Genomic DNA, 26,924 nt, shown 5'->3' on the forward strand with positions numbered 1-26,924 from the left:
TAATTAACCCGTGGAGCGCCCTACTATCACACGTGTGATAGTAGTTAGTATAGGAGTTCCATAGTATGATAATACTGGGGCGCTCCACGGGTTAATGTAACTTCTCTTATAATCATAAAAAAAAAATTGCAGTTTTACTAGTATAATATGTTTAGCACATTTTTGAAACGTTTTTTGCTTTGGAAAATATATACAAATAATATACAAGAAAAATGCTTCAAAAGCTCAATTTTGAGGGAGATATATTTACCAGCTTTAATAACACCCATGTCGTTGTAGGTGGAGAAAGTCCGCAAGACGGGCTCGCACCTGATGTCGCTGTGCGGCGAGCCGGACAAGCCCGAGGTGAAGAAGCACATGGAGGACCTGGACAGCGCGTGGGACAACGTCACCGCGCTCTACGCGCGCCGCGAGGAGAACCTCATCGACGCCATGGAGAAGGCCATGGAGTTCCACGACACGCTGCAGGTATGTCACCAGCCTATACACACCTGATGTCGCTGTGCGGCGAGCCGGACAAGCCCGAGGTGAAGACGCACATGGAGGACCTGGACAGCGCGTGGGACAACGTCACCGCGCTCTACGCGCGCCGCGAGGAGAACCTCATCGACGCCATGGAGAAGGCCATGGAGTTCCACGACACGCTGCAGGTATGTCACCAGCCTATACACACCTGATGTCGCTGTGCGGCGAGCCGGACAAGCCCGAGGTGAAGACGCACATGGAGGACCTGGACAGCGCGTGGGACAACGTCACCGCGCTCTACGCGCGCCGCGAGGAGAACCTCATCGACGCCATGGAGAAGGCCATGGAGTTCCACGACACGCTGCAGGTATGTCACCAGCCTATACACACCTGATGTCGCTGTGCGGCGAGCCGGACAAGCCCGAGGTGAAGACGCACATGGAGGACCTGGACAGCGCGTGGGACAACGTCACCGCGCTCTACGCGCGCCGCGAGGAGAACCTCATCGACGCCATGGAGAAGGCCATGGAGTTCCACGACACGCTGCAGGTATGTCACCAGCCTATACACACCTGATGTCGCTGTGCGGCGAGCCGGACAAGCCCGAGGTGAAGAAGCACATGGAGGACCTGGACAGCGCGTGGGACAACGTCACCGCGCTCTACGCGCGCCGCGAGGAGAACCTCATCGACGCCATGGAGAAGGCCATGGAGTTCCACGACACGCTGCAGGTATGTCACCAGCCTATACACACCTGATGTCGCTGTGCGGCGAGCCGGACAAGCCCGACCAGTTGGTTTGACCAACTATATCCTTGCACGGCTGTAGCACGGTCGCATTTTTATCGCCTGTCACCATGCCAGTCACGTTCTAACAAATATGTAAGTGCGAAAGTGACAGTCGATAAAAATGCAACCATGCTGCCACCGATGAATAGAGTTTCAAATGAACTACCTCAAAAAATAATGGATTCCAAAGGAGCCCGTTTTCTCTCTTGCTAATCAGAACATTTACAACATATTGATGGAGCTTGTCATATGTATAATCATTTTTCGTTCATGATTTGCCAACGTACCTACATATGTCAGATAGAACTTCTAAATCGTATACCTTAATCTTCCGCAATTAGTTAATAAGTCAATCAATATTTTCACCTGATAGTTTTATAATAGTCTCAATGTACTATGTTACTCTTCTCATGGCGATGCTTCGGTCTACATAACAACGTTTACTCATCAATATTAATTTCGTCAGAACCTACAAGAGTTCCTGGACAAGGCAGAAGACAAGTTCTCCCGCATGGGGGCGCTCGGGTCTGACATCGACGCCGTGAAGCGGCAGATCTCGCAGCTGGCCGCGTTCAAGCAGGAGGTGGACCCGCACATGGTCAAGGTGGAGGCCCTCAACAGGTGAGACCCTACCGACTGCGCCTGTACACTCAGCACCAGAAGATGCTAAGCGAGCGAGGTCTTCAAAATTACCTTGACACGCTTATTCTAGGTCATTTTAAACACCTGGCCCGCTTAGCAACTTCTGCTGCTGACACATGAATTACGAAAGATGTTGATACTGGGCTTAAGGTGACCATTCTTGGGCATCTTAACGGGTAGCATGATTATGACAACGTATAAGTGTCGCTTAACTTCAAACTCGGGTAAATCTATTCGACCCTTTCAGCAAATATCTACCCTATTACCTTTTCTTAATACCAAAATCGCATAATCTGACAGATGGATGTTTGAAGTGAAGCGACTCATATGCAAATAATAGTAATGGTAGTAATGGTACAAGTAAATCAAGAAATTTTTCGTGGGGGAAGTTAAAGAGTTTTTATAGCTTTCAGTAAGTTCCAAAAATCATGCTACCGGTTTTGCTTCACAGCGATGAAGGGCGTGTTAAATTGGGGCTTGTGGTTTATTTGATAAATTATATTCTACAAGATTCAAGAAAATAATTTTATTCTGGTGAAGGGTTAAAATTATATACAAGCTCAACTCTCCTCTAGTTACCAGTTTTGCGTTCTTAACACTGTTATAACTATTTAATGTTTATCGATTTCTCCTGTGTTTTGAAGCGTACCTTAACAACCTGTAATTGTTCTGACTAGTGTTTTTTTTTTCGAATAGCATTATTGTCAATCCAAATAACTGATCCCCTTATTTACAGTGATGATTAAATTGTGTGAAATAACTGAACCTCCTCCAAATGTTAATATTTAATTGTGTATTTTTCTATGCGACCCTTTCCTACGGATTGACACCGACCTGACAAAAAAAGGAGTTTGATGAGGCAAGAATAAGAAAAAGTTATGTGTGTGCCCGTTTTGTAGACAATAGACTAACAGTAGTTACAGGACAAAGGTTTTTGTGTGTTGCAAGATCATTTAGTTCTATTATTTGTCTTGTAATTTTAAATTAGATACTAATATATTCTTAGAATTTTAGTTGTTGTATGTACCTTTCCACTTTTTTTTTGCAACGTGTGATCGTCGCTTTGCTTTTACTCTACTTTACCTTAGTTTCTTCACAATGATGTAGCTTTAGGCTTTCTAGATTTTTATGTCGATAATTGAAATGTATGTATTTATGAATAGTTTTACCATGCTAGTACAATCAAACTATGTTCATTACCTCCGTTATTACCAAATTAAAATTAAGTTTCGTTTTATTTCGATGGAACTTAAACGGCCTTTCAATGTTATCGACATAAAACTTAGCTTAGAAACGAATCCCGCCACATTTGTTAACCGACATAAATGTATCAGGCAAGCTCAAGAGCTAACGGAGCGCACATCATCCGAGCAAGCCAACGCCATCAAGCAGCCGCTGACGGAGGTGAACACGCGCTGGTCGGCGCTGCTGCGCGGCATGGTGGAGCGCCAGCAGCAGCTGGAGCGCGCGCTGCTGCGGCTGGGGCAGCTGCAGCACGCGCTGCAGGAGCTGCTCGCCTGGATCAACCACACCAGCGACACGCTCGACACGCTCAAACCGGTCAGTTTCACTTTCGTTCTAGATAGCTGAAGTTGAGAGAGATTATTTTATTTTATTTTATTTATTTATTCAAGAAACAAACAGTCTTTTATAGTTATATATAACACTGGAAATTTTCTTAAAACTAGACTTACAGTTTCCTTAATGAAAATATTTTAACATCATGTTAATTCAAATTGTTTTCTACAGAGTAAAACAGAGCTATTTGTGCATACAACAATAAACTAAGAGAAAAATAATAATAAAACTAAAATATAAGAGTACCTATCACAGTATTAAAATTTGTACAATTTTATCAATAAATGTAGAGAGATTAGCCAATCAACGAATTAATTTTATCTTCTAAAACCCAGACCTTCTTTAATGCCATTATAGTTCAAAATTCGATTTGAATTTGTTCTTTTATAAGAAACTCGGGACTTAGGAGGAAACGCTGTTTTATACCCATACTTAAACTTATAAAATGCTGACTTTAATTCTCCAGCTTATTGACTCGTAAGATTGAGTTCGAGCCGCGCGTTCAAATAGTCAATCGAAGCTAATATAAAGCTGTACCTGTTATAAGACCGGTTATTGTAACGTTTCAAGGGGAAGTCTTAATTGATCTACGTTGAACCTGTGATTAAATTTAATATCCGACAGGTGGCCGGAGACCCTCAGATCCTGGAAGTGGAGCTGGCCAAGCTGAAGGTGCTGGTGAACGACATCGCGGCGCACCAGGCCTCCGTCGACACGCTCAACGACGCGGGCGCGCAGATCGTGCAGCAGGGTACGGGTATGTGCCACGCGCTTGCGCTATCATTCATACTACACTACGAGTATACAAGTCTTGGTAGCTATCAGTTGTTATTCAATCGAATCTATGGTACTGTCTATTTGACCTCATGAGGAACTGACTTTACGTAACGTTCATCCGAAACCAGTCGTGTATAGAGTGAAGACGAACTATAGGAAAAGCGAAAAACAGTTGTATTACTTAGTCCGTTGTGATATACCTAAAGCTGATAGCTATCAAAATTATACTTTATATACATTTTCGTCATTTATCCCCTAGGGTCCTAGGGATTTATATTTGATAACCAGAAAATGGTGTGAAAATTTTAAATGTAGAATTAAATTTACTGCCATTGCTGATCAGTATTCGTAGGACTTAAGGGGTTAAGTTGTTAGTTTTGTCATTTGGTTCATATAAATCATATATATACATCTTCAGGTTCCATTTTTACATTTTGTCTTCTTTTGACCCTGATAGAACGTAGTAAAAATATCAACAGCGTTCTTAATTTTCAGTAATATAATTTTTATTTTCCTTTGTAGACAAGATAACCTCCATTAATATTACAATAACCATAATCAATCGGTCACGTCATTTTCAAAATTCAACTTCAAACATGCTATTGGCTCTAATGCTTCAGCTTCCGTGTTTGTCCGTGTGTGTGCTCAAATGTTGTAATATGTCAAATCTGTATTTTTCTCACATTTTCCTGTAACGCTTGTACGATTAACTAAATACCTAATGTATCATCTAAAGATAGACTTTAACAGACCATAGTCTAGAGTAGTTAAATTAATGTAAAACGCCATGGTGTAAACACCATTTTGATTTAGGATCCACCAAGAATCTTTTCACAGTAACATATTCTCTTCCTTTCATGTATGTTGTCACTGTGTCTAGTGCAAATAATAATCACTACATAGTATAAAACAAAGTCGCTTCCCGCTGTCTGTATGTATGCTAAGATCTTTAAAACTGCAACGGATTTTGATGCGGTTTTTTTAATAGATAGAGTGATTCAAGAGGAATAAGGTTTATGTATAATTTGTTATCCCGTGCGAAGCCGGGAGGGTCGCTAGTAAATAATAAACGATATTCAAGTGGTCAAGTACAATATGTACAACTTCAACAGTGACGACTAGCAAAAGTTGTGTTTCGGCCATCGATAGGCGATGGCCGAAACGCATATTAGACATACATTTATTTCCGTCTATGGTAAAGTTCTGGAGAATGTCAGTAGGCACTCCGCCATTGGTTATAAATAAGTAGGGGTAATATAAAAGTGTTACGTGCAGGCACGGACGAGGCGAGCGAGACAGCCGAGAAACTGAACACGCTCAACAGGAAATGGCGCGACCTGCAGAAGAAGGCGCGAGACCGCCAATCCGAGCTCGAGGACGCGCTCAGGGAAGCGCAGAGGTTAGTTCACTGTGCTAGCGTTGTACAGTCAGCAACAGAAAGTGCTAAGCGGGCGAGGTGTTCAAAATTACCTTGACATACTCTTATTCCCTTAATAAATCCCCCCTGGACACCTGGCACGCTTAGCAACTGCTGTTGCTGACTGTATGACAACTTCACTTGTTGAATTTAGGCACTTATAGTTAGGACATACGCAAACTTAAAGATGGCGTCACGTTAAAGAGGTCTTACTCATTTCCGATGTAGTTGGGACATATAGCGCACTTGCTTATTTTACAGCGCCGTCTGGTGAATTATCTCAGTAAATGTTTGTGTCTGTTTTTGGTTAATTCACTCATGAAAATTGGCTAAAGTGCTAAGTTTGCGGTAGAGAAAATGCTAGCAACAACTACGTCGTGGGATTTTTTCCTGAGATGTTTTTGACAGCCATCTACTGTCAGATAAGTATTGTTTCCTATGCTCGCCATGTCGTGCACGTAGCGAATAGACCGCCTGACTCCACTTTCGTTTCAGCTTCAACGCGGAGATCGGCGACCTGTTGTCTTGGCTGTCGGAGGTGGACGGAGTCATCGGCGCCTCCAAGCCCGTCGGCGGGCTGCCCGAGACCGCCTCGGAACAGCTCGAGAGGTTCATGGTAAGGTCTCCACTAATATTGTGCCTATGATACTGTAGGAGTTTTTTATAGAAGAAATTCTGTGTTGTAACCGGATTTGGCCTAAGGGCTCATTTAGACGGTGCGAGAACGGCTGAATTGATGTAACATCAATGTATACGAGTCTGCGCGCCGGCTTATTGAGCCCTAATAAATAATAATAAATAAATAAATATTATGGGACAATCTTACACAAATCGCCCTAGTCCCACGGTAAGCTCATAAGGCTTGTGTTGTGCTCATAAGCCCTAATGGAGGTAGCGACCGCCTTTAACTTACCACCGTGATTTATGGCAAGGAGTTTACATTAGAGGCGAATTAACATTTAAATAGAAGGTACTGCATGCAAAATTAGTGACTCATTTTACACTAAATTGTTCAATTACAGACGTATTACCTACTACAGTACTTTTGTATCTACATAGATACATGACACATGACTCACATGACTATATCACCTTATTACATCAACAGGAGGTGTATAACGAGATCGAAGCCAACCGCCCGAAGGTGGAGGCGGTACTGCAACAGGGCCAGGAGTACCTGCGTCGGCAGGAGAAGCCCAACCCCTCCAGCCAACTGCACCAAAACCTCAAGAACCTCAAGTCGCGGTGGGACAATATCACTGCCAGGTAAATACCGACGCCAACGGATTAAGGGTAGGAGCCGTGCTGCCACAAGGAAATGTAACAGGCATTTCCACCAACAGTGAAACCTGCATGAACCATCTATTTCCATCGCATCGTGCAGTGGTTTTTAACAGCTGGTCCCTGGAAGCACCATAAGCGGTCCATAAATTTATAAACAAATATTGGTCCTTCCCACATGTCTACCTCCAAAAAACCGGCCAAGTGCGAGTCGGACTGGCGCACGGAGGGTTCCGCACCATCAACAAAAAATAGAGCAAAACAAGCAAAAAACGGTCACCCATCCAAGTACTGACCCCGCCCGACGTTGCTTAACTTCGGTCAAAAATCACGTTTGTTGTATGGGAGCCCCACTTAAATCTTTATTTTATTCTGTTTTTAGTATTTGTTGTTATAGCGGCAACAGAAATACGGCAACTGTCTAGCTATCACGGTTCGTGAGATACAGCCTGGTGACAGACGGACGGACGGACGGACGGACAGCGGAGTCTTAGTAATAGGGTCCCGTTTTTACCCTTTGGGTACGGAACTCTAAAAATGATGGTACAAGGCGAAAATATTTTTTGCCAAAAAGTTCCTGTAAGGTTAATAAACACTGAACATTGGAAATTAATTTACTGCCTAATACAACGTTCAAGTTACTAAACACGCATTAGAACAGAATCTAATTCTAAGTATTATATGTACAGGGCGTCGGACAAGAAGATCAAGCTGGAGATCGCGCTGAAGGAGGCGACGGAGTTCCACGACGCGCTGCAGGCCTTCGTCGACTGGCTCACCGGCGCCGAGAAGACCCTCACCTCCGCCAAGCCCGTGTCCAGGGTTATGGAGACCCTGCTAGGTATTACACATTATTGTATTCCGTCGGATATATTCTTGTAGCTCGCTGCGGGTAGAGACACTGCTGGTTTACCCTAACAAGCTATAGGTACATATAGGTATGGTTCTCCGAGACCACGGGGACAACGCCGTCCTCGAAACGTCGGAGGTAAATCTTAAAACTTAGATACGCGATTAAGTCCCGGTGTACAATTTAATAATGTGTAAAAATCGTGAAAGTTTAAATTAGTGTTGTGACATAGGTAGTTGATTAGTAATTTTGAGCATTACTTACTTTTGCCTATTGAGCCATCATAAAAAGAAGCCGCGATTACCTGTTTCCCACTAACATTCCGACTTGTTCAATATAATTCGCCATGGAATTTCGTATAAACATAATTTAACTATTTTCTAACAGTTTAATTTCTTACTTGGGGTGAGGATTATGAGGATAAATTAATATCAAATACTTATTTGATATTTTTTCTTACCAACAGTTCAAATCGAGGAGCACAAATCGTTCCAAAAGGAAGTGGCGACGCACCGCGAGACCATGCTGCACCTGGACAAGAAGGGCACGCACCTGAAGTACTTCAGCCAGAAGCAGGACGTGATCCTGATCAAGAACCTGCTGGTGTCCGTGCAGCACCGCTGGGAGCGCGTGGTGGCCAAGTGCGCCGAGCGCACCCGGGCGCTCGACCACGGCGTCAAGGAGGCCAAGGAGTTCAGCGACATGTGGTCAGTCACACTGCAAAGATTTGCATAACACTTTGTTGTTGCCCAAAAACTTCGCCATGAATGTTCTATAGTTCGTCAGTGAAACTTACGGAAAGGATTTCCTAAATCGTGTCCTCTGCGAAATAATTTAATCCAAGTGAACTCCAGTTATTCTAAAACGACAGCTTTGAATGATTCACGGTTAGTTTCACTAGACTTGTATCGACCGGGATATGAACCAATCCCTGGTTCATATAACCCCGGGTAATATGGTTGTTTATATCGGGAGCTCAAAAACAATACAAAAGTTAGTCACGGTTCATATCCCGGTCTAGTGATTCTAAAACGAATTTACTAAAATGACGTTCTTGAAGCTCTGAAAACATCCTAGAATTAATGCTGTCCCCACAGTCCAGTGTAATTGTGGGCAAAACCCTCGTCGTGTATGATTTATTATCTGTTTTCTAAGTTTATTATTATATTGCTCCTTCAATACCTACCGGAGACGTGTATGTTTATTGATATTCTGTTTTCGTAGGAACAATCTGATGAACTGGCTAAACGATACCGACAAACAGCTAGACGAACTCAACTCAGAGAACACCGTCAACGACCCGGAGAAGATCAAACAGAGGTAAGAATTTCCATCTCTTACTGCGTCATTTACTATAGTCTTTTCTTCAGAATTGCTCAAGTACCTAATTGTAACACATAACTCCTGCCAAAATGTACCTGAATACGTTTTGGTAGAGTGTAAAATTGCTAGTTTTCAACCTTCCTGCCATGCATAATCTGATTATACGTAACCCCTCAGACTGTCGAAGCACCGCGAGTTCCAAAAGGCGCTGGCGGCCAAGCAGCCCGTGTACGACCAGACGCAGAAAGTCGGCAAGACGCTCAAGGACAAGGCGCCGAAGACCGACGAGCCGACACTGCGCACCATGCTGCAGGACCTCAAGACCAAGTGGACCACCGTCTGCTCGAAGGCCGTCGACCGGTGAGTTTGGATAATCAATATAGTCACCTTTTTTGTTAGGACAACCCCGACTCTCCTAAAGAATGCATCTGTGTTCAACGTAAACGTATCTTGCGTGTTTCTGTAGGTTTTATTTTTAATTAATTTCGCTTACAACTGAAATATTTGTTTCAAACGCTAATTTGGTAATAATAATAAATGTAGTATATTTGCTTTTCCTTCGTGTGGTCTGAGTAAATTTTTATCAACGATATTGCAGCGTAGGTACTCCTCGGACTGAGATATTAGGAATTACCTACTCAATGACAATTTATTTCCATCCAATATACAGAAGAAATCATGTCTCTGAATATTACACCACTTGAGGCCCTTTTAACTGTGATATACCCCAACAGACAACGCAAGCTGGAAGAGGCGCTGCTGTACTCCGGGCAGTTCAAGGACGCGATGTCCGCGCTACTGGAGTGGCTGAAGAAACAGCAAACCAAGCTGGCCGCCGACTCGCCCGTGCACGGGGACCTCGACACCGTCATGGCGCTCATTGAACAACACAAGGTAACCTTTGACTATATCTATGTTGGCAATCGTGGGCGTACTAGAAAGAATACATTCGATCCGACATATATATCTTTACAAGGACAATGGTCAGGACAGTGGTCACGGAATCATCAACTTCTCACAACAGCATAATGTATGGAGCCTTACGGCGCCATCTACAACACACGTCAAATTAGAGGCACGAATTTGTCTTTAACTTAGACGCCTTACGTTCTGAATAGAGACCTTGTGACGGCATACTTATTACTTACTGTGTATATCTTGTAACAAACATTTACAACATATAAACGTTTAAAGTTATAAATATATGATGATAATTTATCGCCAACAAGGTTTGTCTCACTATCAAATCCAAACGAAACCGGAATATAAGAGCCAATAATTAAATTTTGTTTCTTTTCCAGCAATTTGAGGAAGATTTCCACTCACGGGAACAACAAATGAAGTCTGTTCTGAAGACCGGCAAAGATCTGGAAGCCACGGTAAGCTAATACATCCATATTTACTGTAATGTAATAATCATAGTCTACAAATACTTATGGCAGTAGCCGAGACATGAAGACCAATCCAAGAATATATACATCACTTATCAAAATAAACCTTACCCGAATAATTATCTTGGTTTTGTCAGGTGCCGCGCGAAGACGCGAGCAGCATCCGTCAGCAGTGCAGCGAGCTGAAGCAGGCTTGGGACTCCGTCCAAAGCCTCAGCGAGAAGAAAGCGCACCGACTAGAATCTGCACTCAAGGAGGTATAACACAAACTACAGTTCATGCACAAAAAGTCTTTTAGATTTTGTAAATTCGCATATCGCCAGGACGTTACTGAAAACTGGTTCTTTTTTCTGAAATCTAAAGATATATATTTAGACTGATCGGTTACGCTAAGTTTGTACTGACACTGATTTGGCAGTGACAATGTAGGCATATCCCATAAGAACACAATACTTAACATATCACCTGACATGAAAACTTACCATGGTCGGACTCTAAACATCTTACTCATTTAATTGCAGTATTAGGTTCATTAGTAATAATGGCATTTGTTTCACAGGCTGAGAAACTGCACAAATCCGTGAACATGCTCCTCGAATGGCTGTCCGACGCCGAGACCAAGCTGCGCTTCTCCGGACAACTGCCGGAGGGCGACCAGGAGACCCAACAGCAGATACGCGACCACGAGCGGTTCATCCGGGAACTGAAGGAGAAGCAGCGCGACAAGGACGACACCATCACGCTGGCCCAGTCTATCTTGAGCAAGGCGCATCCTGACGCGGTCACGGTCATCAAACACTGGATCACCATCATACAGAGCCGATGGGATGAGGTCAGTTCACACAATATGCAATACTACACTTGGTCAACCAAATCTTGTCAGTAAAAAAAGACGCGAAATTCAAATTTTCTATAGGACTATATCCCTTCGCGCCTACATTTTTCAAATTTGCCGTCATTTTCTACTGACAAGATTTGGTTGACCATCTATAAAACTAACGAATTCCTTTCACCTTGGCATAAATTAATATTTAGTGCATTTCGCTGCTAATCTTTTATTATCAAATCAATTCTTATCATAAGATATAAACTATCTCGTGATATAACTTCTGTTTTTAAGTCGCAATTCCCTCACTAACATAATAGTTATCTAATGGGCAAGTTTGTGTTTATATTGTGAAAGATGAGTGAAAAGGTGAAAACCCGCAAAACTATGGTGTCAATTATGCCTGTGATACGGATCTTTAGCAGGGTAACTCCGGGGCAGGTAAAACCTTAATGTTACCACAAAGTACATGCTTTATTTTCCTTATAAAAATCTCGTAAGCTCAGCGATTTTGTGATCAAAACTTGTAAACCGGTTTTAGATTTGAATGAAAATAATGACTTCCATGCTCTTTCTGCGTTGAAATTTTAGACCAAAGATTTGGTTAGGTCGACGGGAGAAATAACGCCGTGGGCTATGGAAGCCTTCTTTCAACCAATGTTCAGTAGAAAACTGTTGATTCATGATTCTGGTGTGTTTCAGGTGTGGCAATGGGCGATGCAACGCGGCGGGAAGCTGGAGACGCACATGCAGAGCCTCAAGGACCTGGATACCGTGCTGGAAGAGCTGCTGCAGTGGCTCATGGGGCTCGAGAACACCCTGCTTTGTGAGTATTCTGCTAGTCTTAAAGGATAACTGGAACTGGATCGGGTAGATATTAACCCCTCGTTTCCCAGGACCTCTCAACGCCTTATAATTACGACTCATATTTGAGCTACTGGGATATGAGAGGTGACGGCCCGGTGTGACTAGAATCACACTGAGCTGGATACTGCATAGCTTAAGGCTGCCAGGAATGCAGTATTTTTAGTGCGGAATCGTTATTCGATTGCCCCTTTACCATCGACTTTGGGTCGGCGAAGAATGTTTATTTTTCTTTCATACCTACCTATCTGTTGTGTGTCATCTTATCATTTAGTTTTTTGTGCGGAATATACTAAAACCTTAAGAGGCGAATGGCCAAATTGGATTTTGCTCATCTTTACGGTGCTTTTTAGGGTTCCGTACCCAAAGGGTAAAAACGGGACCCTATTACTAAGACTCCGCTGTCCGTCCGTCCGTCCGTCCGTCTGTCACCAGGCTGTATCTCACGAACCGTGATAGCTAGACAGTTGAGATTTTCACAGATGACGTATTTCTGTTGCCGCTATAACAACAAATACTAAAAACAGAATAAAATAAAAATTTAAGTGGGGCTCCCATACAACAAACGTGATTTTTAGGGTTCCGTACCCAAAGGGTAAAAACGGTTTTGCTCTATTTTTTGTTGATGGTGCGGAACCCTCCTGTATTTCCTGTGTCCACTGTCCTCATCTTTTAAAAACATCTAGGCAGACATGTTGTGTGTCATGAGTAAGACACCCACTAACACTCAGAAATGGTTATAAAACGTACCTAATCTCCCCCCGTAGCACTGGAAGCGGAACCCCTGCCGGAATCCATCGAGCTGCTAGAGGGCCTCATCGAGGACCACAAGGAGCTCATGGAGCACACGCAGAAGAGGCAGAACGAGGTCGACCGCGTCTGCAAGGCCTACCAGGTAAGTTCGAAAATGGAGCTTCACGTGTACAGAATAAAGTACACTTTAATGTGTTCGGGTCATCTCGGGCACAGGGCGGATACGCCATACATCAAAAATCATTTGCGTTTATATATGTGCGCGGCACGTCTGTACACGCGTCATTGTGCATGTGTGGGTAAGTTGCTTTACTGAGAGGACGCCAGAAATCCGCCAGATTCATGTCGCGGGGCGAGGTAATCCGAGTCGGGGCGGGGCGGTGCGTGGCCGTTCTGTATGATAATACTATTACTTATTCTGTGTCTCGGGCGTCCGTTGGCTCGTTGGGTGGGCGACATCCGGAAGATTGCGGGTCACTTCTGGATGGTGTTGGCTCAGGACGGTGATAACTGGCGTACTCGAAGAGAGGCCTATGCTTAGCATTGGGCGATAAAAGGCTGATATGATGATGATGGGTCATCTCTTGTCTCTGAGGATCGTGCACGTTTAAAGATAGCAAATCGTTTGTCTCTGTTTTACCATGAGTTGATTTTTTTTCGTGTGACAGTGAAAGCGTTTCAAGTGACCTAAAAGTCTATTTTTTTATTCGGTAGACTGAAATGACAGTTAATAGTATGAACATGAAATGTCATTTCATACTATTAACTGTCATTTCAGTCTACCGAATAAAAAAATAGATTTTAATGTTCAGTTTTTGTGGACCCTAAATCTAGTTCTATTGTCAAGGATAAACGAGAACTACTTGCTATCGTGAATGACAGCCCAGATTCTGTGGACCTGGATACTCAATGTTTCAAATAAAACTAAAAGTCTACCACCAACGAGTTCAGGGAAGGTGCTCTTCAACAAAATGTAATGTGCAAACCATTTGCAGGTCAAGAGTCAGAGCCAAGGAAGGGAGTCGACACCGCGCAAGGTTTCGGCGAAATCCGCTGTCAAGGGTGCATCTGGGTTCGTATACAACAGCATATGTCCAAGACCAATTCACCAGTGGACTGCCATTGTAGATTCCTTGTTCAAAAACGTTCTTATTCTCGTCACCAAACTGTTTTGAAGTTTGATAGTTTACAGATGTAGTGCATAATATTTTTCCATCGTATTTTCACGGAAACGTACGAACGTGTCTTTCTATATCAGTCAGTCTCGGTACAAAAAGTACTGACGTTGAATGAAGTAGCATGACAAATACGAACATTTCCGAGAAAATACGATGGAAAACAATCTGTAGGCGAAACGTGATCTTCAACTGTTTCTGTTAAATACAGGCAAACTCGCGATAATTTACATTTCTCAATGTCCACTAGTGCTTTGATCGAATCCGTGTATGTTCCTCCTGTATTGTCAATTTTATGTTCCATTATTTCATTTGTCGTTCCGTCTCTTTCACGTTCACGCACGCCGCCATTGTGACGTCATTGCATGGTGTGACTCTTCACTCGTGTTGTCTCGGTGTACACGCACACGCACACAGGCGCGGCTCGCAGCACGACCTGAACAGGGAACGGTCGGTGTCGCCCGACTATTATGGCTCTAGGCGGTACAGGTGTGTTTTTTATTTGTTTCCCTATTTTAACTTTCTTGTTATATTTTTTTTTTCCTTTAAGTGTGTGATTTCTATCCAAAGCCATATTCTATTAAAGACAATCACCTCCTATTAGGAAACTACACAATTTGAGTTTCTTTTGTTTTTTTCTTGTTTCACAATTTTCAATCTTTTTATTATCTGAGCTTATCTGTAAATGTGTTGTTGTATTGTGATTTTTCATGGTGTAAATAACAATCATGTGCCTTATGTCATTATTTCCAAATCAGAAAATGATATGATATCGATCACTGTATTATATTTCCAAGTAGTGAACAAAGTTGAATATGAAACCATGTCATTATCTGAAGTGGAATAACCACCTAACTTCGTCTCGCTTTAACCCACATAAATGTCGCTTTTTGTCTCATCTCGTCACGCTGGGGGCAGGTCCAGGATTCACCCTCGAAGTAGGAGAGGAAGGTTTGATTTGTTTTATTATTTTTTGTAGAATTTTTGTGTGTATTTTGTTTTTGGATGGCTTTGGTAGTTTGACTTAAATTTTGGTAAATCCCAGAAAATTTAATATTTTTGATTATTTGATGATAGTTTATTTTATTTTATATTGTTTTGTATGGCTTGCGTTATGCAGTCGTTTAGAATTTATTAGGTAATTATTAAATTAATTTTGTATTAAGCAGAAACGTCTGCGAACGATGCTATTAAGCTTCGAAATTTAATTTAATTTATTTCGAAGAATTATTACAGTCATGTTTTTATTATACGAGTACGTATTATATTTTTGAGTATTCTTTAAGTAATAAATATAAACTTGAGTTTACCTCTCTCATCTACATTGAGTGATATTGATATACATATATTTCTATACACATATATTCCGAGTTTCAAGCTTATTTAGTCCACTTCATGCATTTTAGGTAATATTCTTGCTTGTAGAAATAATGCTTATTTTCATTGGTTGGGACTTATTGCATGCTTTTTGAACAAATTGGGGCTGTCAATCAATAGGAAAAAAATACTATAAAAATAAATTACCGTCTCAACCCAAAAAAATATTGTTAAACTTGTATCTATTGCACAAAATAATATTTATCAAAAGTAACTTTTATAATAAACAAACTTCAATAAGACTACTTTTCACATGGTAAAGGAAACTACATAACTTCCTCCTACGATAACACGAAACTAACTAACCCACCACGCCACGCCACTCACACGTGTCACGACTAACCATAACCGACGATGTTGTCTACCTAACTAACACGCATCCACCCTTACCTGTTACAGTCGTACCCTATTGGAGCCCTTTTATCGATTAATGAAACATAAGTATGTATATGTTACAGTTACGGTCTTAGAATGTTTTCACATTCTCAAGTGTGATACGCCTTAAAAGTTTCAAATTGATAAACTATGGAAAAGTATTACCAAACCAAATTTTACAAAGAAAGTATAAACCAGTTACCGACCTGGTAAAGATCGTTTAAAACGAACTAGATTTTATTAAAATTCATTTCCTAATTGTACCGAGATCGGATCTTACTCAATCGAAGTTAGTCGATACGTGGACTGTTTCCCCACAACGCAATGCCATACCGCAACATGGCATGTGCATAGCGGTAGTACACAATAAGGTATATTCGATAAAGGACACAATAAGGTACACTGTCGGGGTTGTGTAAGTGTGGTATAAGTTTGTACAAATGTGCGTGTGCTGCAGTCGCGTGAGCCCTGGCCGCGAGACGCCCGACCGCAACCTGCCGCACTACGGGCCGCGGTTCCCGCCGAGGGGCAGGTAAGGCATCACAGACACACACATACACGTACACGTCGGCACAATACTACGAACAGGTGAAGCGTACACACTTACATACACGAAGAAAAACATCAGGAAGAAAGTATAATAAGTTATAAAATATACCCACTACTTTCAGACAGCGCAATATTCCGACTAACTTAGATTCGATGACCTGAGCTTACCTGTCAAACAGATTCTTAAAACGATCCATACACTTTCAAAATACCGATTAATATAATAAAAGCCACTGTTACATACATATGTCAGATTCCAATAGTCTAATAAACGATAGCGAACTTTATGACCGCTACGACGTACGATAACATGGCTATGTATATATTTTTAAAGCTTTTGGGGTTGTTTGATCATGCCGTTTGATAAATACTTGCTTGGGTTTAATCATGTGTGTGACAGCCCTCGCTACTATGCGTTTTTAAGTTCAGCATTTTTGCTATTTAATTTGACATATTTTGCACGTTTGAAATATAGAGCTGTTTTAATTTTTGATGTACCGTCATGGTCAGGTAATAAGCAATTTTGCGTACTAGTTATCAGTTCCATGTAAGCTTAGTCTAATAGTCTAAATAGGCTTATATTTTAATGGAAAAAATCGTAGTATCTTGCACTTATTCTTAGTTTTAAAATTTCAAACCATATAAAGTAAAGCAGAGAACATAACATAACAACAGCCTTACAGTCCGTTTACTCATGTTCGCGTAAAGTTCAAGTTAACTAAACACTAAATTCCAAAAGCCACTACCTATCTAGTATCCAAACTAAAACCACCGTTAGGGCTTATTTAGACGATGCCAGAACTCGCATGCGAGTTTCATTACATTGCGGGTTTGATCGATCGGTTGAATTGGACGTAACCAACAGTCCGCAATGTAACTAAAATCACATGCGAGTTCGCGCGTCGTCTAAATCAGCCGTTATGGTCGTGCAGCAAGGGCGCCGAGCCGGAGTTCCGGTCGCCGCGCGTGCGCCAGCTGTGGGACAAGTGGCGCACGGTGTGGCTGCTGGCGTGGGAGCGCCAGCGGCGCCTGCACGAGCGCCTCGCGCACCTCAAGGAGCTGCAGCGCGTCTCCAACTTCAGCTGGGACGACTGGAGGAAGAGGGTATGACATCCAATACATACTTATGTCATGTACTCAATTAATAGGCTACATGACTAATTTTTTTTATGGTATCAATCGATCGGGTTTGTTTTTAGGAACAAATGTCTATATGGGACCCATTGCATTAAAGTAACACAAAAGTCAGAAATTGTAGTCAAAGTCCGACAGTCGCACTTCACTCGCGAAACGCCCTATACAAAACGGCCAGAGGCCGTGACGTCATCGCCCATCTTGTAGTATGGACAAAACAAGAAAATTGCGTTTTTGTCGGTGAAATATTGCGTTTATGTATATAGTTGCTATACAATATTTTTTTGGATGAAATGTAAGGAATCGAATGGTACCCTTACTTTTATCGTTTTGGAATTTAAAAAAAACTTAAATCTTGAATCTTTCAGGTCCTGTAATTTTGTAATTTTTCAATATTTTATTTTAATGTCCACATTATTGTGATAAATTGCTCGTTGGCTATCTATTTTACTAGATTTTGTTATAAAATTCAACATGTGTCATCATCCCTATTAGGTACTGGAAAAATCTCATTAAAACTATACCTCGCGGAGAAGCAATCTCTTGTGTCAATTTCAGGTCAGCAAAGAGAAGCAACGCTAAATTCTAAATTTGAGATTTGCTAGTCGTTTTTCTGGCATATTAGATTTAGATTAGATTACCAGGGATTGATATGGTGATTAGATTACCATATCGCCATACGATTAAATAAATAAACCTAGGGTTAAGGGCTAAAGACGGATTGGTAACCATTGTGTAAAGTGTAGGTACATCATTTGAGGAGTGTCTTTTCAAAAGGGTTTATTTTTTCTGGGAATCTATTTCTAAATTGGACCTTGAGTTTTTTTGAGCAAGGTTCTCTCTAGAAGTACCGCTAAGAAAAAAATAAACCCTTTTGAAAAGACACTCCTCATTTACAACAGAGAGCTAGATTCATATTTAAAAGTAGGTATTCTAGTGCACACTTACATACCTAGAGGTGATAAATGTTAAAATTTCTACTACATTTGGTTAATGATTAATGGGTTTCTTGTGAATTACGAGTAGAGGTAATAGGTAACTGAGTTTCAAAAAGTAATCAGCTACCTGTTGAATAAATTATACATTTAAACGTGTAATATTAAAGTGAATCTTTCTCCGCAGTTCCTGAAGTTCATGAACCACAAGAAGTCCCGTCTGACGGACCTGTTCCGCAAGATGGACAAGGACAACAACGGTCTCATCCCGCGCAACGAGTTCATAGATGGCATCATCAATACCAGTCAGTATTGCCACCTTCATTCTCTCTTTAGCAGCTAAGTTTTATGCTTAAACTTAGGATTATTTCCGAGAGGGAATAATTTAATACCCGCGCTAGAGTCAGATGCTCGGGAATCTGACTCGTCTTTCTTCGATGTTTGAATCCAAATGACATCAAGTGTTTATTGCGGCTGATTAAATTCAAACTAAATCTCACACTTTATTATTAGTTGAAAAAACAAAAAAAAACCTACTACTACTACCTATACGTTGAATTTCAGCTATTCTTCATTTTTACATTTAAATGTAAAAAAAAAACAACATGAGACAAACTACCCGCCCTGGGCTAAAGTTATCCTTACAGGAGTACAGTAACTCACACAGACACTCTGAAAGCTTGCGCCTTATTTATCTCGCGCCACAAATATTCTCTTAACCTCTTCTTCCAGTATTAGATCAGCAAAGCTTTGTTCTGCGGACTGTACAGTAGCTCGTTCTGACCGACTCATAAATCTCATGATGTTTGTTGTGCAGAATTCGACACGTCCCGCCTGGAGATGGGCGCCGTGGCCGACCTGTTCGACAGGAACGGCAGCGGACTCATCGACTGGGAGGAGTTCATCGCGGCGCTGCGGCCCGACTGGGTAACATACACATTTTACAAATATTTAACTACATAACTTTTTCTCTCACATCTATTTCAGTACCCACAAATTGAATATAAACCACACCGGATATTGCACGCGGTCGGTTCCACTTCCAAGATCGGATCCTACTATACTTAGTCGATAACTCGATACGTAGACTGTTTCCCCGCAACACAATGCCGTGCCGCAACCAGGCATGTGCAAAGTCATAGTAAGCGATCTTTATAAGAAACTGTAATACCACAATCGTTTTAAACATGCCCTTATAAGTGACCTGTCAAGCATGAAATCGTGAACCCGTCCAATTATATTTAAAGTGGGTATTTATTAGTCCATAATTTTAAAATAGCAAATGTAGGGTACATTAGCCTATAAATGATACCTGTGATCTGTGATAAAAACTACTACTATTGGTACTATTGGATTTTATAAGTGACGAACATAATAATGACGTAGAATTTTGTTAGCTTTACATCTAAAATCTCGATTGAAGTTATCAATTGAGCCCGTGCTATCTAATCTCTCCAAGTGCGCGAATCGATCTCAGTTTGATGTTACAGTGCGGTTACAGCCGGTAGTGCTATCTACTTAGTCCTATGACATATCCGACACTAGGTATTTGTTCTTCGTGGTTCTTTTTATAAATTATGAGTATTTAAATCCCACCTTATGTGTACATCGAAAGCGTGTATAATTTTAGCAATAATAATGTTAAAATTATAAAATATTTCTAGACTTCCGAGCTCGAGTAAACCTTTAAGGCTCGAGCTAAGCTCTAAGCTTATACTTTAAAATTGACATTTTAAAGTATAAAGTCTACCTTACCTAAGGGCTAAGCCTTCTCTTGAACAATTTAATGGTTGCCTTACATTTGGTTACATCTTTCAGTCTCATTTGGTGCTTTGGCAAATTGTTATCATATTTCAGGCGTAATATTACTATTAGTCAACCCCGTGAATAGAACAGGGAAGCTAAGTGGTATGTTGTCGGCAGGTGGAGCGACGCGGGCCGCCGACGGACGCGGACAAGATCCACGACGAGGTGAAGCGGCTGGTGATGCTGTGCACGTGCCGGCAGAAGTTCCGCGTCTTCCAGGTCGGCGAGGGCAAGTACCGGGTAAGTGGCTTCTATACTTTACATAATATGCGCAGTTCGTCTGCGCCACATTGCCGTGACGTGTTGTCGCAATGCTAGTGCCTTGTCCAGAATGGGAGAGGCCTGGGACACTTATTATTAATTTGTAGGGAGACCAGAAGCAACGTGTAATGGGGACAAGATGCCACGGGCAAGTAACCAGCATGGCTCCCGACATTCGGTCTGTATGGCAAGAGCCAGGAAAGACCATGAGGAGGTGCAACTTGGTAGCAACACTATACATGTTTTCTTAGTAAAATGACATCAATAATTATTCATTGATTGTATAGTTAAGATGTATAAAAACAAATTCGAGATAGTCCATGTACTTCAGCTGTATCTTAAAAGTCTTACTTTTGGTGCCTAGCCTAAAAACTGCAAAAGTATAATTAGGTAGGTACTCCCATAGTTTTATTGTGGAGAATAATGCAAATTCCACCAACATTGGTTGATGTAGAAAAGCTAACCTCAGTTATTTGTTACAGTTCGGCGACTCACAGAAGCTGCGGCTGGTGCGCATCCTGCGCTCCACCGTGATGGTGCGCGTGGGCGGCGGCTGGGTGGCGCTCGACGAGTTCCTCGTCAAGAACGACCCGTGCCGAGGTACGTGCCTGTCCACACTCCGGGGCCAGGGGTAGAGGTGGCGAGTGGTTACCGTGCCAACAGATCAACGCCTCACTGCTGTTGATACTAAGCCATGAGCATATACGTATGATTGGGTTGGCTCACGGTTGGCTGGTCGAAGTATTTTACAGATGGCGCCTGCATAGGTTTACCTATCTAGCCATCTATAAAAGCCTTTGACAGTTGCCAACCCCATTGTTGGACAGTATAAGAGAGGACTATTGTCCCCACACTGCCTATTGCAGGTTGAAGAGTTGATGTTGATTATCGATTGTAATTTGTTAAGGGTGATTTTTAGTGTTCCTTTCACGGAGCACTTATGGGATCACTTTGGTCTTGTTTGAATTTAAATATAAAATTGTTTTTCCAAGTATTTACACCCATTGAGAATAACGCTTGACAACGGAAACTATTCAATTTTTATTTGACTTTCGTTAATTTAAGTTGCAATTAGCAATGGTAAACCACTAGCCATCTCATAATATATAGAAAAGTAATTATTAATTATGCAGTTCACTTCTACTTGCCGTCGCTATATTTTAAATAAATTATTAACGATATACGAATAATGGAAAATTGAACGGTACCAATACCAACGATAAGTAGAAGTGAAGTTCCTAAGTGATATTATTGAAGACAAGAATAATCAGTTTATTTCGAGTTTTACAGTAATCGAAGGTTTGACTAATCAGGTATCGCTCGAACAATTTCTTGACGATTTTATTGATATCTGTTAAATTATAATTTAAATTTCAAGTCAAGAAAATGATTTTGAGAAAATGATTTCATTTCCAATATTTATTCAATAATCCTTTATTTCAAATGAAATGTCTTAATTTTCCTTTGTTTATTCTCTGGGCTAGTTAGTTAGGCTTTAAATTAAAAGAAAAATAACTGCAGAAATATAATCTGGCAAACCATTTTCGTCATTAGCTAAGAGTGCGATTTAAAATTTGAAGGTTTTTGAAATTCCCGTATTTTACCCACATATGGTATGGTATGTAGAGATGGATATGGTTGGCCAGACTATATATTTGCCTAACTGGCTAGCCTAACTTTTTAATACTTTGTAACATACATACAGCTGTCTACTTTACTACAAGCAGTCTGTACATGTTACAATGATGAAATATAATATATTATGGTTATACTGGCTCTTCCGTATGTAGTATACTGTATTTAACTGGAGCTATTATATTTATTAGAATTCCAAATGTAACAAATACGAGAAGAGCTGGTTGAAATATTTATGGTGATATTCAAAGTGTCAATCCAAATATCGGGAAAATAATACTTGTGTTTAACCCCTAACAAGGGCACTAACTGTGACGTCTAATATAATAGGGCGCGGGCTTATATTTTCGAAAGAAAATACTTGCCCGATTTGCAGAAATAACAAAATAACTACAATAATTGATTAATTTTTATTGTTATAACTTCTAACCGCTTACAAAATCGGAGTTACGATTACGACTACACATAAAAATACGTTTCATTAGACTTAGTACACCTATATCCTTTAAATTATCCAGACAGATTAATAATCATACATAGTACATATCTTATTATCTCTTTTAAAATTAAAAATAGAAGAGGTACAAAATATTGGCATTATTGACGCAAAATCCGTCTAGAACATGCTACCAATACAAAAAGAAGCATTTTAATAATACTGTTACGTCACTTAAAATTAACATTAGAAAAATGTTATATAAAAAACTATCACAGAAAAATTTAAGTAACAATATTAGTTTTTGAGGCAGACGAAAATGGATAAATTTGGGAGCACAGCGCGAACCAAGGTCACATAACCTGTTTAGCTCAGACAAGCCGATTTTATTTAGACCAACATTCTTTATGACTAATACACAGGCTACATACCAAAATACATGTATAAACTAACAGCTAAGAGATTGATTGATTGTATTATAACTAATTACACAACAAACTCATAGAAAAATCATATAGACATGAACCTTAATGCTATATGGCATGTAAATATTGTACCACAAACTATTGAATACAAAGATAGCAGCTATTTCCTATGGGCAAGATAAACATTTCTAAATATGGTCTACACTTCCTTTTAAATATTCGAGTACAAAATTTGTTCAGCTAATACTGTTCTTCAAAATAATGTGTGACAAAACTTTAGTCAACATTAGGCTTTCTAATGAAAGAAGTGAGAGAGGATATCTCGCTGGTCACACCCTCGTTTGGCAAACGGCTGAATTCTATCTCCTCACTTAAGTTCTGGGTGTCAGATGTATTCTCAGCGGCTGGCCATCGCTTGTGGCTCGGAGCATACAAAACGAGCAGAGAAAAGATGTATATGTTCCACATTCCATACACACCGGTAAAGAATGCAGAAGTATATTCTAACTCAATATTCTCATCCCACTTCCACTGCCCCTCTGCCACCTGTCCAAGTATAAACCCGATGACGGTAAGAGCGGCACACAGCAAGGTGGCCAACATCAGAAACATGAACCGGTAGATGATTCCCTCATAGTGCAGGCGTCTGACTGAGCTCATTTTGGGTAAAGATTGTCGCTTGTGGGAGATGTTTACAAAAACCTGCCAAATCATATAGCACAGGAAAAGAAAATACATTCCTGTAGATATCCCAGCCAGTATTATGAAGGTCAAAGCGAGATTTGTTCCCAAATCTGTAACCCAGATGGAGTAAAATGGATTTCTCAGTTGCACTCCCCGCTCGCACATATCAAAAATGAACAGAGATATACAACCCATTGCAACAGCACTTAAATGACGCCAGTACTGCTTAAGAGAGCTCTGGGTAGAGGCATTCTGAATTAACATGTGTTCACCGGCAAAAACGAGCCAAAATGAAAATAACATTGCATAAAAGACTCCCTGTCTTATGTCCCCTAGTAACAACATAAATGGCAAGTCAAAGTGTAATGTAAAGTATTCAAGAGGCATGTTCAATAGGCACAGGGATATACCCAAACTCAGCAGCATCTTCTCCAAAAGTACAGGCTTCCGTTGTAAGATGTGAACCCTCCTCCAGAACCAGGCAATAATAGCTATGATGCAAGGGAAAAACACTGTTTTCAGAGACACCCAGACTTTTGTGAAGCCCCCATTTTGATTTATAACTGTCAGCCACATATCCTGCACATGGCCGATGTGTGCATTCATTTCCGGAGTGTCCACCGGTAGCCTGATGTTAAGTAGATAGAAGTCATGGAACAAAGAGCCTAGTTCAAATAAAGGCAAAGCGGAACAGTTGTACAAATATTCCTTTGATTTCACTGGAATATCACAGTCCAAGTGGCGCTTTTCGACAGATTGTGTGTACAATTTCCACTCGTCCTCGGGGTCCCCCTTGTTCCTGTACGCCAGCCGGGCGTCGATCGTTATCAAACTTCGCGGCTGCACCTCCATCTCCGCATGATATTGTATATCCACCTGCAGCACTCCAATTAAGTTCTGTTGCCATCTAGAGAAGTCTAGAATCCTATTCTCGCGCGGCATCGGCATTTGAAACGTGAACACGATTTCGTTCCCCGTGTAGTCTAGATGCGTCTCGGTTATGTCGATCTCGGTACAGGCGCCCTTTCCCCTGTAAAACCATTTCGTCGTGTCATTTTTAATCGTCAGAGTATCCTTGCACACCGTTCCGAGAATGGTTTGGGCGTTTGCGGGCAGGGGTGCGACCAATCCACCGATTAAAAAACATGTTAATTGGCACAACAATAGAAATGTTACTAGAATGGCGAGTTTTCGACCGCTCAGGTTCTCAATTATGGTACCCGTCATGTTGTGGGCGGTTGAATCGCGAAACACATTCAATTAATACACTGAGTCACAGTAAAATCGACCGGCAGCGCGTTCCATTGTCTTTGTGATGAAGCGAAGCTACAAGCGGCACCGACACCGACCGTCCAACCGAAGCTTCGCGTTTGACATGCGCACTATGCGCAGTGGGCTGGGGATACCAGCCTATAAAATAACGACCGTTATAACGTTATCGCGTTAACGTTAATAATGCCTTAAAATACAAAGTAGTTGAAAAACAATGTTTGTAAAAAGTAACACAACTTTTGAATTGCGTTAAAATGAAATAGTATCGGGAACGCAAACCACTTTCATATCCATCGTTAGCACACGTTACACATAGCAGCGTAAGCTAGTACCACAACTAAGTTCTTGCTAAAACGAAAATACGTTCGCAATAAACATTGTTGTTGACTTGCTACTAATTTACTAATGCGTTCTCGCTTTCACCCTTCCAATTCCCATTGTCCTTAAAAAATTATACATTTTGTTTGTATTGTTTGTATTGCGTTAAAAATCCTTTCGAAACCCCTTATATAAGTAGTGTCGTTAGTGCTACCGCTGCCTGACCCGAGCAAGCCGGAGCAGCATGAAGCTTGTTGCCCGCTCGGTAAGAATCGCGGCCTGCTATTGGAGTTCATTAATTAAAAACTTGTTCACTCAGCTTTATTTTCACTGAAATAAATGAAAACTCCATTGCAGGACGTTGACCGTTCTTAATGCTTTATTTAATTTAAATTTAGTGTCGCGATAAATTTAGCAGTAGGTATTGTGTAAATTATCAATGTTTCAAAAATAATGCTTTTATAAAGGTACAACTAATTATTTTAATTAATCGTGTAGTATGCTTTTGTAATCATGTATCAACATCCGAATTTAATCATGGCTTTGGTATTGATGTATAAATTGTATAATATAAACAACATGAATTGCTTAGATTCACTAACAGCATGTTATGATCTTTATTTGCGTAAGGTTTTATTTTTATTTGTAGTAAATGTGTATATAAGACAAGAGCAAGATAAAATGTTACATATGTCTACATACGTGTTACATACGTCACTGAAATGTACATAAATAATATACTAGATACTATGCACCTTGCCAATTGCAGTTCTATGTAGTAAACATTGCTGTATTTAGGTAATCCTCTTTTTATACAAAAAAAGATATAAGTTTAAGTCTTGCGCTTGATTTATATTCGATGCATAACTTGGTGAAAGTGATGACTAATGGTATTTTGAAATTCCTATCCCTAATTGCACACTATTTAAAATATCCAAATTTTTTACCATTAATTTTGTTTTGTTTTGACGTGTTCTGATTTTTGTTGTTTTTTTCCTCACTTCCATTGCACGCTGTCCTATTTTCTTAACACTTTTTGGTGTTATTTTTCACCTACCTTTTAACCGAACGGTTTTCTTTGACCTTGTCCTTTCCCTACCTTTGTAATCCCGCGCACCGGACGCCGCATGCAGCCAAGGGACGTACCAACATCGAACTGAGGGAACAGTTCATTCTGGCTGATGGAGTCTCGCAGAGCATGGCCGCGTTCCGACCGCGTACGCCCCGCTCTAACACAAACACCCCTCCGTCCACCGGACCCATCACCAAGGTAAGCAGCTAGAAACGGCTACTGTTACAAATAATTTCTTCTTTTAAACAGGAGTTCATTTTAGTTTTAATTTGCACACATACTACATAAAACGCACTGTAGTTACTGGAGGGAGCAATCGGTTTGGGATGTTCAATTTTTCGCTTTTTTTGCTGCACCTTGCACATGGATGGAGACATCCGTTTGCAAGGGGCCCGTGAGTACCGCATGTGTTGAGCTCGTAGTGTTTGGTCGTATTGCATTAGTGTGATCAAGCTATGCATTGAAGCACAGGCTCGTATAGTTTTTGGTGTTGTTTGTTAGCATATTCATTGGAC

At 41.0% G+C, this 26,924-nt stretch overlaps 2 protein-coding genes across 2 annotated transcripts in view; one reads left to right on the forward strand and one right to left on the reverse strand.

The window, feature by feature from the left end:
• Positions 1–26,924, forward strand: part of LOC134658039 (dystonin) — a 241,097-nt gene that overhangs the window by 208,614 nt on the left and 5,559 nt on the right. Inside the window, exons 75-99 of the mRNA XM_063513646.1 lie at positions 280–468; positions 1,720–1,874; positions 3,230–3,455; positions 4,098–4,230; positions 5,526–5,649; positions 6,163–6,283; positions 6,776–6,933; positions 7,638–7,789; positions 8,265–8,505; positions 9,023–9,118; positions 9,299–9,481; positions 9,856–10,015; positions 10,423–10,500; positions 10,650–10,769; positions 11,072–11,344; positions 12,041–12,164; positions 12,970–13,097; positions 13,951–14,027; positions 14,548–14,618; positions 16,336–16,414; positions 17,364–17,535; positions 18,688–18,805; positions 19,318–19,427; positions 20,424–20,546; positions 21,050–21,167. Of these exons, the coding sequence (XP_063369716.1) occupies positions 280–468; positions 1,720–1,874; positions 3,230–3,455; positions 4,098–4,230; positions 5,526–5,649; positions 6,163–6,283; positions 6,776–6,933; positions 7,638–7,789; positions 8,265–8,505; positions 9,023–9,118; positions 9,299–9,481; positions 9,856–10,015; positions 10,423–10,500; positions 10,650–10,769; positions 11,072–11,344; positions 12,041–12,164; positions 12,970–13,097; positions 13,951–14,027; positions 14,548–14,618; positions 16,336–16,414; positions 17,364–17,535; positions 18,688–18,805; positions 19,318–19,427; positions 20,424–20,546; positions 21,050–21,167 (3,529 nt within the window). The remainder of the gene's footprint in view (positions 1–279; positions 469–1,719; positions 1,875–3,229; positions 3,456–4,097; positions 4,231–5,525; positions 5,650–6,162; positions 6,284–6,775; positions 6,934–7,637; positions 7,790–8,264; positions 8,506–9,022; positions 9,119–9,298; positions 9,482–9,855; positions 10,016–10,422; positions 10,501–10,649; positions 10,770–11,071; positions 11,345–12,040; positions 12,165–12,969; positions 13,098–13,950; positions 14,028–14,547; positions 14,619–16,335; positions 16,415–17,363; positions 17,536–18,687; positions 18,806–19,317; positions 19,428–20,423; positions 20,547–21,049; positions 21,168–26,924) is intronic.
• LOC134658026 (protein wntless) lies at positions 22,594–25,106 on the reverse strand. The gene has a single exon (XM_063513630.1). The coding sequence runs from the start codon at positions 24,972–24,974 to the stop codon at positions 23,340–23,342; it is 1,635 nt and encodes a 544-aa protein (XP_063369700.1). The 5' UTR covers positions 24,975–25,106; the 3' UTR covers positions 22,594–23,339.

The sequence above is a fragment of the Cydia amplana genome, chromosome 21 (genome assembly GCF_948474715.1).
Source record: "Cydia amplana chromosome 21, ilCydAmpl1.1, whole genome shotgun sequence".
NCBI classification, from domain to species: Eukaryota; Metazoa; Arthropoda; class Insecta; order Lepidoptera; family Tortricidae; genus Cydia; species Cydia amplana.

Coding starts and splice junctions, on each gene's coding strand:
- LOC134658026 (XM_063513630.1), bottom strand. CDS start 24,974: ATGACGGGTACCATAATTGAGAACCTGAGCGGTCGAAAACTCGCCATT.